At 40.6% G+C, this 12,797-nt stretch overlaps 1 protein-coding gene across 1 annotated transcript in view; it reads right to left on the bottom strand.

The window, feature by feature from the left end:
* Positions 1 to 12,797, bottom strand: part of ADCY1 (adenylate cyclase 1) — a 285,584-nt gene that overhangs the window by 145,366 nt on the left and 127,421 nt on the right. The window contains exon 5 of the mRNA XM_039525110.1: positions 5,258 to 5,407. Within this exon, the coding sequence (XP_039381044.1) occupies positions 5,258 to 5,407 (150 nt within the window). The remainder of the gene's footprint in view (positions 1 to 5,257; positions 5,408 to 12,797) is intronic.

Raw genomic sequence — 12,797 nt, 5'->3', positions numbered from 1 at the left:
AGCAGCAGGATGGAGCTCACAATATTTACATTAAGCGGCTTGCTCCAGAAAGGATGGTATTGCTGCTGAGATTTATGAACAACAGGAGCACATGCTTTTCCCAAGAGGCTGATCACAGTTATTCTCTTATGCGCACAGTCTCTCTTGGCCCAGAGCCTTGGATTCAGTAGTTGCTTTTGAACCTTAGCTTCCCATCTGGCAGCATAATGAATGCATGCTGCCATGCCAATGAGATAATTTATCTGTCTTAACTGCACGCAGCAAAAAAGTTGTAAATGCTAAATTAATTTTTTTTAAATCACCCTGCTTCAAATGCCTTCTTGCATGCTCCTAATACAGGGCATGCTGACTTTCTGAACATGCTGTATACAAAAAAAGAGAGATCTTAGCTTTCCCCATTATAAACAGATTTACCACAATTACCATATATCTGCTACTCACAGAGAAGGAAATCCACAGAGGAGGAAATGTCCCTTACAGGTAGATACAGCTGCAGCTCTGTCTTCACAAAGTCACCATTTTAAGTCTAAAAGATTGTGTGTGTTCAAAAGTCAACAGGGGTCCGTTTTTGCTGTTTCATTAATTACATGCATAGAAACATCAGGGAAAGGGTTTTAACATTTTGGTTTGAAATTCTTAATGTAAAAAGGCTACACTATTTGGGTCAGGGCATTTACATTAGAACAAAATCAGATTAAAAGTATCAGTAATTTTTTTATATATTTAATATTTGTAATTCTCCAAATGAAGGTACCAGGATGATTATGCATGCCAAGTAGTTCACTAATGTCATTTTATCCCCACCTCTCCCCTTTTCAACAGCCCTAGAGTTCTCAGTGGGACTAAATCACATGATAGCTAGGCCTCAGAGTGTTATCAACTGGAAACTTGGGCTACATTAGGCCATAATGTATAAGAGTATGGTAGCTTGTAATCAGGTCTTGGTGGGGTTTTGGAGGGAGGGAAGGAGGGAGTTGGGGTTCCCCCCCTCACTGTTTTAAAAGTGTTGTTATTTAGTTTGTGTGGAAGTCACCAACTGTTGTTTGAAGGTACTGTATATTGGTAAATGAGTGCTTTTCACCACTGCGTATTATACTGCATAAAGTAATTTCTGCCAATGTATTAAAGTGAAGAATGTAAGCTACTAACTGTACTGGTGTACTTGAATATTTGATTAGAAAAATGTTTGCACAATTTTTAAAGTAAGATACACGTGATAAAGTCCCTCTCTTTTGTCTGTTGTTTTTAAGGAGGTGTTTGCTTCTTTGCTTTTTTTACAGATAGTTATAAAAGACACATATCAAATAACTAGAGATGGGCAAAACAAACGGTGCTTTGGTTTGAGAACACAGAAGTAGATTTTCAACAGGCACAAACAAGAGTTAGGTATCTAAGGCCTGGTCTACACTGTGGGGGCGGGGGTCGAACTAAGGTACACAAGTGCAGCTACGCAAATAGCGTAGTTCGAACTACTCACCCGTCCAGACGCCGCGGGATCGAAGTCCGCGGCTCCCCCGTCGACTCCGCCACCGCCGTTCGTGGTGGTGGAGTTTCGGAGTCGACGGGCGCGCGTTCAGAGTTCGATATATCGCGTCTAGACGAGATGCGATATATCGAACTCCGAGAAGTCGAACGCTACCCACCGACCCGGGCGGGTAGTGTAGACGTAGCCTAAGTCCCACTGAATTTCATTGTGATTTGGGTGCCTAAATGCCATGCACTTGGAAAATCTGCTCCCTTGTCAACTGGGTTTAATCTTTGTAAAGTCATAACCAAAACAAAGAGTGATTTGAATGAAGGTCACATTTTATCCAAACTCCCAAAATTCAAAGGCAAGGAAGTCAGAGGTATCTATGTATCTGTTATATAAATACACATGCACATGTGCACGCACACGGTACATCTATCTATGCAAGGAGTATGGGGAACAAACAGAGAGCACTGGAAGCATTAGTACATAAGCTAAATTATGAGTTAAGTAGCATCATCGAGATTTCGTGGCCTGAATGTCATGACTGGAATATGGTATGGAGTGGCTACAGGTTTTTCAGGAAGGACAGGAGGAAAAATGGAAGAGACGCTATATTATCCAGCAAGAGTATATACACTTGTTCTGAGGTCCAGAAAGAGATGAGAGAAACACCAGCTGAAAGTCTCTGGGTAAAGATAAAAGGGGGAAAATAAGGGTGGCATCATGGTAGGGGTCTACTATAAACCACCAAATCAAGAAGAGGCATTTCTAGAACAATTTGTAAGCACCTAGAAGATAACTGGGTTATAAGGAATAGCCAGCATGGATTTGTCAAGAGCAAATAATGTCAAACCAACCTAATTTCCTTCGTTGACAGGGTTACTGGCCTAGAGGAAAGGGGGAAACAGTAGACTTGATATACCTTGATTTTAGTAAGGCTCTTGACACAGTCCCACATGATATTCTCATAAGCAAACTAGGAAAATGTGGTCTAGATGGAATTACTATAAGGTGGGTGGCACAAGTGGTCGAAAGACTGTACTCAAAATGCTGTTATCAGTGGTTCACTATCAAAATGAGAGGCCGTATCTAGTGGAGTATCACAGAGGCCATACTCCGCTAGCCATATATGTACCATGCAGTGGGTCCGGTACTATTCAATAGTTTCATTAATAACTTGGATAATGGAGTCAAGAGTATGTTTATAAAACCTGTGGATGAGCCCAAGCTCGGAGGGGTCGCTAGTACTTTGGAGAACAGGATTATAATTGAAAATGACTTTGCAAAACAGGAGAATTGATCTGAAATCAATTAGATGAAATTCAATAAAAACATGCATCCGATGAAGTGGTGTATTCACCCACGAAAGCTCATGCTCCAATACGTCTGTTAGTCTATAATGTGCCACAGGACTTTTTGCTGCTTTTACAGATCCAGACTAACACAGCTACCCCTCTGATACTTAACAAAATCAAGTGCAAAGTACTTCACTTAGGAAAGAACAATCAAATGCACAGCTACAAAATGGAAAATAACTGGCTAGATGGTAGTACTGCTGGGGTTATAATGGGCCACAAGTTGAATACGAGTCAACAAAGTGATGAATTTGCAAAAAGGCTAATATCATTCTGGGATGTATTAACAGCAGTGTTGTATGTAAGAAATGAGAGGTAATTGTCCCGCTCTACACAGCAGTGGTAACACCTCAGCTAAAGTGCTGTGTCCAATTCTGGGCACCAGGCTTTAGGAAAGATGTGGACAAATTGGAGAGAGTTCAGAGGAGAGAAACAAAAACAACAAAAAGATTTAAAACCTGTCCTATGAGTAGGGCCCTACCAATTTTATGGCCGTGAAAAATGCATCACAGACTGTGAAACAAGCCCTTCCGTGAAATCCAATCTCCCCCTGCTGTTAGGAGTGCCCCAGCCACGGGGCTCCTAGCTCCGGCTGGGCTGTGGAGGGACAGTATTTGTCCAACCCCTTCACAACTGCTCTCAGTGGGAGCACAGACCCAGCTTTGGGTGCCTTCCTCTGCTGCAGTATGCTCTGAGACTGGACAGCAGCCCCAGAGGTTCCCGCAGCTGGAGGAGGCTTCTGGAGGTGGGTCCGATCTCACCCTGATGCTAGGAGCACCCCAGCTAAGAGACTCCTAGCTCTGGCTGGGCTGGGGAGGTACATGACTTGTCCACCCCTCCACAGCCGCTCTCAGCGGGAGCTCAGACCCTCTACTTCCGGGAACCTCCTTCGACAGCAGGAAGCTCCATGGTTGCAGCCTTCAGAGTCCAGCTTTGAAGGCAGCACAGAAGTGAGGGTGGCAATCCTGTGATCCCCCTACAACAGGTTTGCAAACCGCCCCCCCACACACACACAATCCCCTTTTGGTTCTGGACCCCCACGGTTACAAAACCATGAAATTTCAGATTTAAACACCTGAAAACGTGGAATTTACCAATTTTCAAATCCTATGGCTGCAAAATTAACCACAATGGACTGTGAATTTGGTAGGGCCCTACCTATCAAGAAAACACTAAAAAAAAAAAAGGGTATGTTTAGTCCTCAGAAACTAAGACTGACATAGGGCCTGATAACAAATCTTTAAATATACTAAGGACCTTTATAAAGATGGTGATCAGTTGTTCTCCATGTCCACTGAAAAAAGGACAAGAAGTAATTGGCTTAATCTTCAGCAAGGGAGATTTATGCTTAATATTAGGAAACACTTTCTAACTATAAGGGTAATTAAACTCTGGAATAGGCTTTCCAGGAAGGCTGTGGAATCCTCATCGTTGGAGGTTTTTCAGAACGGATTGGGGAAACCCTGTCAGGAATGGTCTAGGTGTACTTGATACTGCCTGAGCACAGGGGGCTGGACTAGATGACCTCTGAAGGTCCCTTACAGCCCTACATTTCTAAGATCTATGGTCCCTGTTTTGGACTGTGTTACAAAGAGAGATAGACAATGATAGGGTTGGGGGAAGACCTAATTTTGCAAAATCTCCCCAGAGCGGGTTTTGTTTCACAAAACCAAACCTAAGACTAAGGAGTGGTTTGGATCCAAGTCCCATTTTACCCAACTACCCAAAGTTGTTTAAAGAAAAGGCCCTACATATTCATCATAGACTATGAACAGTATACCACAACGAAAACCTGATCCAAACTCCACTGAAGTCAATAGAAAGACTCACTGGGATTCAGCGGGATTTGGATCAGGCCTCAAGTGAGTGATAATGAGTTTTGCTGCAGTGATTTTCCTTATCATACCTTATTTCTGTGTCAGTGTGGAAGGCTGATTCACTTAAAACTACAGCAAATATACTAAAAACAGTACTATTTTTAAATGAGTGGAGGGATGGATTGTGGTCCAAACTGTTTGGCTGCAACACTGGAGTCTGTCCTCCCTGTAAAGTGTGTTTTTACCATAACTCTCATTAATATTTATTGGAAGGGCAGACATACACCTAGGCAAAGAGAGATTTGTACAGAATGTCTAAAATCCACCTTACATTCCACATGCAAATAAAAATATGATTTCTATATGGTCTAAAACGTTACCTTTCTTCCCAGCCTAGAAATTTTCCACTTTGGTGCTTGACCTAATGCTATGTGGATGCTCCTGCATGTTGTGTTTTTGTGGCAGATAAAGAGTAAAATGCAAAGCAGAGAAACTCCCCAGGCAATAAGGTAATTAAAGACCTTTCCTCATGAATTAGTCTCTCAACTTACAGTGCATGTATCTATAATGATACCAAAGAAAAAAGAGATAAGCAAGAGCACTTTTAAACTGACCTGTTTTTCATTTTCATCCTCCAGCTTTAGCCTGTCTTCTATGCAGTTCCTGGCCTGAAGGAATGCCTTCCTCTGAGCCCTTTCCGTCAAAATCCTCACAAAGACCCCATACAAATTTACACTGACAAACAGGATAGCATTGGCCATGAGCTGTAAGGGAAGAAGAAGAAAAAAAAAACATTTTAATATACAGAATTTTTTCATATTACTACTCATGAATGAAAAAGTGACTATTTAAAATCCGGCCCTATAGACTACATTGGTGAAACACTTTCCTGTATTACAACAGTGTAGAAGCAACAATACCAGCTGTCATGCAGCTAGGCAGGCATATTTCACAGTCTACAACTTTTAATTTGCTAAAGGCAACTTTTCTTAAGGCAACCAGTGGCTTCTTATTATTTTTGTTCATCATTAGGTCTTTCGTTAAGTCATTGGCAAATCTGTCTATGTTCCAATATGACCCTTACCACCATCACTTCACAAATCAACATCACTGTGAGGTAAGGAAGTACTGTGCCCATTTTACAGATGGGGAACTGAGGAACCGAGAGATTAACTTAGTTGCTCACAATCACACAGAAAATCTATGATTGGGCCAAGACTTGAACCCAGTTATCCTACATCCCTCTTCAGTAACTCATCCACTAGGCTGTCTGGCCTGCATCTGTGCCATTAGCAATCATATTGTGTGGTTTTGAACGTCTACTCTAGAGATTATTGACAATGATCCTGCAGTGTGCTGAGTGCCTCCTACAACATGCTGAGTGCTTTCAAATCTCATTGACCTTAGTGGGAGTTGAGGACACTCAGTATGTTGTAAGAGGCACTCAGCAGGATCAGTCCCTACCAAAATACTGAAGACAGGAGGAAATGGACTAACTAGACAGCATACAAATTTCACATTGAAAACTGCACTTCTACCTAGGAAAGAAGGGAAACAAAAATGTGTGTTAATCCAAAACAAGGCCCTACTGTGTGAAGTACAACCTTAGATTCATCCCATTAGTTCTTGAGCTGAATTAAGAAGTGAGGCCCTGCTCCAGCAAAGCACTTAAGCATAGCTGTAACTTTAAGGATATGAGTAATTCCATTCTACCCTAGTGAGAAACTTAAAGATGAACTGCAAAACAGTCTGTGCTCCTACGGCTCCGTTTTTGTGTCTACAGGAGACCTCACTTTGCTACTGATTTCCTCCTTGGCTTTAAAATATTAAGTGCTGGCTTCCCTTTTTCTTTGGAGCAATTGTCAAAATGACATCACTCAAGATCAGAACTGAAGTACAGGTCTTACAGCCCCTTCTTGAGAGAGGAAGGAATGAAGTTGAGTCTTAGGTTGTCTTCTTTACACAGGCACAAGATTCTCTATGGCCTTGGGCAAGAAAATATGTGGCCTCTCTCCCTCCATATTCACATCTATAAAATGGTGATAAACATATTTACTTATATAGCCACTGCTCAGAGGTGATCGTGGGGACGAGTTACTGCTTGTACAGCACTTTGAAGATGTAAAACACAAAGTGAATGTTATTATTTAGAGATATTGAAGGCATAGAGAGATGTCTCCGGTTCTTGTCTCCATTTATCTTGTATTGTAATAGAAAGCTGTTCATGGTGTTATCAAATTTCAGCACAAATAAAAGACACTGAAAATGTACAAGAGAAACTTCAATGGAGCCTGATTTTTAGAGGCATGAATGGTGCCACTATCACCGAATGTCTACATTTTATCATACACTCTGCATGATCTAATGGTTGTGACTATTGCAATACCAGTGCATTGTAAAGCTGATTTGTGCTGGTTCAATGGCTGAAAAAAAATCGCATGGATATCTAGCAGTCAAGTCTGGAGGCAGCTATCAAAGACCACAGACTGAACAATCAGAACAACTATGGACAATGCAAATTGCATGACTTTGCTCAGAAGTGGTTCTAGCAACATGACTGTGTTATCAAATGCTGTCAAAACCTAATATTCTTCTTTGGGTATTGATATTACAGTGAGATCGGAGCTGGATAATTGTTTTTAGATGGAATAAAAAAAGTTAATTCAATTTCTTGGCCTTCTATTGTAAGCAGTAAAAGAGCATATATTTTAACAATCTGCCAGCTGTTCCGGGGCTGTCATTACGATTTCACTCAAACTCTGGCGATCTTCTGGACCCTGAGCAACCAGTAGGTGGGTCGTTGCAATCATGCAGCCACTTTCAAACGCAGCAGGGTAAGTCATTTTCTGACAAAGTTTGAACAGTTCAAGATAAAACAGAGGCTTAGCTGTCAGCACTGGCCTGCAGGGAATCAGGAAAAGCGATAAAGCAAGTAAAAGTCACAGAATTAAGAATGTGAGAAAAGAAAGTAGGGTAGATTGTCTCCTGATAGAAGAGTCTCTCCCTCCCCTCTCAAGGCCCTCTACCTTTTTTTTTCCTGACTGCAAATGCCATATATTTCTTTCACTGTTGGTTTCTTGGATGTATGCCATTTTGTTGTCCCAATATACATACGCTATCTGACATATGACCTAGGAAAGATTAGTAAGGTTTTCAGAATTAAAGCCAATAATGAAATGGCTTTTGCCAACTAGATGGACTCAAGCAAGAAACCAAGATTAGGCCATGAGTCTTAAAAATGATTAGTGACTTTAGGTGTCTGAATTTCTGGGTGCCCAACTTGAGACACCTTAAAGGGGCCTAATTTTCAGAAAGTGCTGAGGGAACTTTGAAAATTCAATGCTTTTAAAAGGTGTCTTGGGTTGGACGCCCAGAAATTGAAGCATCAAAAAGAAAACCACTAGTGATGTCCAAAAGCCTTAGTTTAAATCCGTGCTCGTAAGATTGTAAGCTCTTTGGGGAAGGGACAGTCATTTTGTTCTATGTTTGTATAGTGCCTAGCACAACAGTGTCCTGGTCCATGACTAGGGCTCCTATGTGCTACAGTAATTCAAGTACATTCATAATAATAATACTCAGAATATACGCCACTTATTACACTAGGGCAGTGTTTCCCAAACTTGGGACGCCGATTGTGTAGGGAAAGCCCCTGGTGGACCAGGCCGGTTTGTTTACCTGCCGCGTCCGCAGGTCCGGCCAATCGCATCTCCCACTGGCCGTGGTTCGCTGCTCCAGGCCAATGGGAGCTGCTGGAAACGGCAGCCAGTAAGTCCCTTGGCCTGCACCACTTCCAGCAGCTCCCATTGGCCTGGAGCAGTGAACCACGGCCAGTGGGAGCCGCGATCGGCCAGACCTGCGGACGTAGCAGGTAAATAAACCGGCCCGGCCCGCCAGGGCCTTTCCCTACACAAACGGCATCCCAAGTTTGGGAACCATTGCACTAGAGGGTGGTAACAAAAAGGTGGTGTTTTCTAGGTAATTACTATCTTCTATTTGCTTAAAAAGAAGAAATTATTTTTTGTTTACTTAATGTGACAAGAAATTGCAAAGAAGCTTTTGAGGTCCTCATTTGGAACCGGAAGCACACAATCAGGCAAGCAGCAGAGACCCCCTCCAGAAAAAACAATCCAAAAAACAAATACAGTACAGTACTGTGTTAAATGTAAACTACTAAAAAAGGAAAAGCAGCATTTTTCTTCTGCATAGTACAGTTTCAAAGCTGTATTTAGTCAATGTTCAGTTGTAAATTTTTGAAAGAACCACCATAACGTTTTGTTCAGTTACAAACAGCTTGGGAATGGAGGTTTTTCTTAACTCTGAAATGTTTGTAACTCTGAGGTTCTACTGTAAATAACTGATGACGTTCATAACCAGGTTACCCAGTGGCTGGAATAATAAGGTCCTCAGTAAATTCTTTCCTGAAAACCATTTTCTGGTTTTGATTGAAATTTTTTTTGAGGTTTTGACTACCAGCCCTTCCCACTGGACTATAACCTGGTGCACAACATAAACCTGGGAAATCACAAATGCTAAAATGGTTTCTTGATTACTCAGAGGGCCTCCTATGTAATGGCTCTAATAGGGAGGGATCCTAAAGTACACAGCTGGAATAGACTAAAAGTAAATGAGGGATGTAAATCACTGTGGAACAGTTTTTAACGAGAGACCCTAATCAAATGAAATTTTGCTCTCTGAATGAGAAAGTCAAGGTCGTGATCTCGTATAGGATTGAAGACTGATTTTAATGGGAGTTGCAGATGCTTGGCAATCTCTGGATGGGGCCTTAATTGCAAATATCAGTTACTTGAGTCACTCCCACAGTGGCACAGCTGTTCGTGAGCTGTCACATTGTCCTGTGGGAGGTGGGGAATGCAGCAGAGTGGAATAGTGAGGGGTTGCTGTCAGCAGTTCTAGTAGAAGGCCAAGATCTGCAGAAAATGCTGGTCCAGTTCTTGTGGATCCTTAGGCATCTGTGGCCAACTGAAAGAGCAAAAACTAGTAACCAGAGAAACCGAGTGGTATTCCCAGTTCTTTTCATTGACTTGTTGAGTGACATAGGGGCAAATAACTTATCCTTTCTGTGCCTCAATTACCCTCTCTGTAATACTGGAACAATAACATTTACTCACTTCCATAAAATACTTTGAGACGTATGGATGAAAAATATTATCATTTTTACTATAGACAATACATTTTCCATTATAACTCATGCATCCATGAAAGAGCAACAGGCTACATGGAACATTAGTAATAAGAGTCTTACTTAAATGAGTTTTAGGCCTGGTCTACACTTAAATTTAGGTTGACATAGCTACATTGCTATGGGATGCGAATAATCCACAACCCTGAGAGATGTAGGCATGCCAACTTACTGTGTATGCAACTAGGTAGACAGAAGAATGCTTTCATCAACTTCACTACTGTCACTAGTGGAGATGGTGTTCTTACACCGATGGATAAATTCCTTCGATCTGTGAAGGCTGCATCTACACTATGGGGTTATGCTGTAGCGACGCTGGTATACTCCCCATAATAAAGACCTGGCCTTAACATTTATACTATATCACAATACCATAAAATCTTTGCTGAAAAGTGACAAGACTGGGTTTTTGTGTGTGTGAGAATTACAGAGGATGTAAGTGATCAAAAAGCGAATGAACAAGGTTTTATCAGAGTTTTAAATGAGAGCGTCAAATATTTTTCTTTTTCCTTCCATGGGATATGTTAACATTAGAGCACCTCCTTTATTTACAGCACACGACAGACAGCATAGAAGAGAATTTCAAGATGCCGTCAATTCTAATATTTCCCGATGCACAATTGCCTCTTGATCTTGATGTAGCTTTGTTAGGTCTAGTAATTCACCTAATCAACTCATTTTACAGCCTCTTGAGAACACTTAATTACTACATCTGCTACCTCCTTGTGCTGAAGTGTCATCACACACAGGAACAGAGCGCTGACAATGTTCCTTTAGTTCATAACTGCTTCCCAAACAGCACTCCCTGGTACCAGTACAGTAAAGTCCAGCCAAACAGATGATCTGTAGCAGGGGTAGGCAACCTATGGCATGTGTGCCAAAGGCAGCACGTGTTTTCAGTGGCACTCACACTGCCTGGGTCCTGGCCACCGGTCCGGGGAGCTCTGCATTTTAATTTAATTTTAAATGAAGCTTCTTAAACATTTTAAAACCCTTATTTACTTTACATACAACAATAGTTTAGTTATATATTATAGACTTATAGAAAGAGACCTTTAAAAACGTTAAAATGTATTACTGGCACGCAAAACCTTAAATCAGAGTGAATAAATGAAGATTCGGCACATCACTTCTGAAAGGTTGCCAACCCCTGATCTATAGATTTAACATTTATTCCCAGCTCGTATAAAGCCTTCCCTTATTTTTGATATTTTATTTTTCAATTGGATTATGCCAGTTATTAAGCAGATCTAGTGCTTTTGTGCTGACCACTCTTTCTTCTTCCTTTTCAGATTCAAGAGGAAAGTAAATGGTAGTAATGTTGCCTAATAGGGGACTAGCCATCGGGGCTATTTCAACAACCCTATAGGTGACCATAGGCAAGACACAGCCTTTATGTGCCATATTTTTAGGAAGTGCACATGCACATGCACAATGCATGATCTGCACATATAAATCAAGGATTTGCACATACGCTTACTTCTGTGTGCATGTGTATTTGACCAGGGTGCACAAAGTTCATGAGCACGGTTTTAAAAATGTAAGTCTCAGCATTGTAGATAATCCTGGAGAAAGATGTACAATAAGAACAAAGGATTATCATCAAGCACCATCAAGTCCAACATCTTATTACTACTAAAACCAAAAGAAGATTTTTGTGGGGAGGAAGAGAGCTTTGAGGAATGCACTTAATATGTTTACTTTCATTTAAGGCATATAGTACAGAGAGATTAAATATATTTCTATTTCTATTTTCATCAGGGCTTTCATTGAAATAAAATCCAACACTGGTTTTTTTGTTTTGTTTTTTAGCAACTGAAAACCATCTTTTTTCAGATTTAAACTAAAAATTGAACATATTTTGGTTTTCAATTTTTCAAGAAAACCTCCTCAAAATGTCAATGAAAATAAATAAATAAAATTAATTTCCCAACCAGATTTAATATATAAGCATCTAAACATTTGGCCTCATTTTTTAAAGTGAGGACCACCTACTATCTGCTAGGAGCTCAACAAGCTTCTTATTTAGGTGCTTAAATATGGCTTTATGAGATTAACTTGAGGTTTATAATTTTGAATGTTGTGGCCATTGTAACTATTTACAACTCTAAACACAATTTAGTACTGAACAGTTACAACCCCTTCTTTGTATTACGTGAACAAGTTACAGAAATGTTTTCTTTAAACATACACATGTTCATGGAAAGCAAATTTCAGGCTGTAGCCCGGGTTCACCTAATCATGAAGAAAAAGTTGTTTCACGGCAAAATGAAATTCATTTCACAAGGAACCAGCAGTCAGTTATAAAGTTTCAGTCATCTGATCAAAATGTAGAAAGAAAAAAAATACCATGGGTCCTAGGGGACTAACCTACTTTCTAATATTAAAACCTAAACTGCCATTCAAATATAGAACTGTGCAGATGAAATATAGGAAGGAATAATCACAACAAACATTTTGCAAGCAACTCACAGGCTGAAGCTTGTTCAGTCGTAAGATTCAAAAGGTTGCAAACAGTCCAGTGCAGACACTGTTCGTTATGAATAGTTGGCTCAGCTCTATTCAGAATGCTATAAGCTGTTGCCAAGTACAGCAGTGGCCTGCAAAGTCCCAGCTATAAAAAAACAAACAAACAAAAAAAATGAAGCCCCAATTTGTTTCTATTTCAAGCCAATTTCTTACCCATCCCGATATGCTCTAGGTCTCACTCACTGGATTTTGAACTCATAATATTTGAATGGATTATTTTTCTTGTTTTCTTATCGGCACTTACTCAGCCATACTGAAGTGAAATACCAACCATATTTCCATACGTATAGTCAGGTCTTATCTAAGTGCAAATGCAGGTTTCCTTTTTTAAAAAAATTGTGCAGGGACTACAATGGATGGAAAGCAATATTTGAAGGAAAGTCAAATAAGTCAAAAGCATTTCCCGCGCCTCAGAACAAGTCTCA

The sequence above is a fragment of the Mauremys reevesii genome, linkage group 2 (genome assembly GCF_016161935.1).
Source record: "Mauremys reevesii isolate NIE-2019 linkage group 2, ASM1616193v1, whole genome shotgun sequence".
Lineage (NCBI taxonomy): Eukaryota > Metazoa > Chordata > Testudines > Geoemydidae > Mauremys > Mauremys reevesii.
Note: the sequence above shows the minus strand (reverse complement) of the source record. Positions and strands in the feature narration are given on the sequence as shown.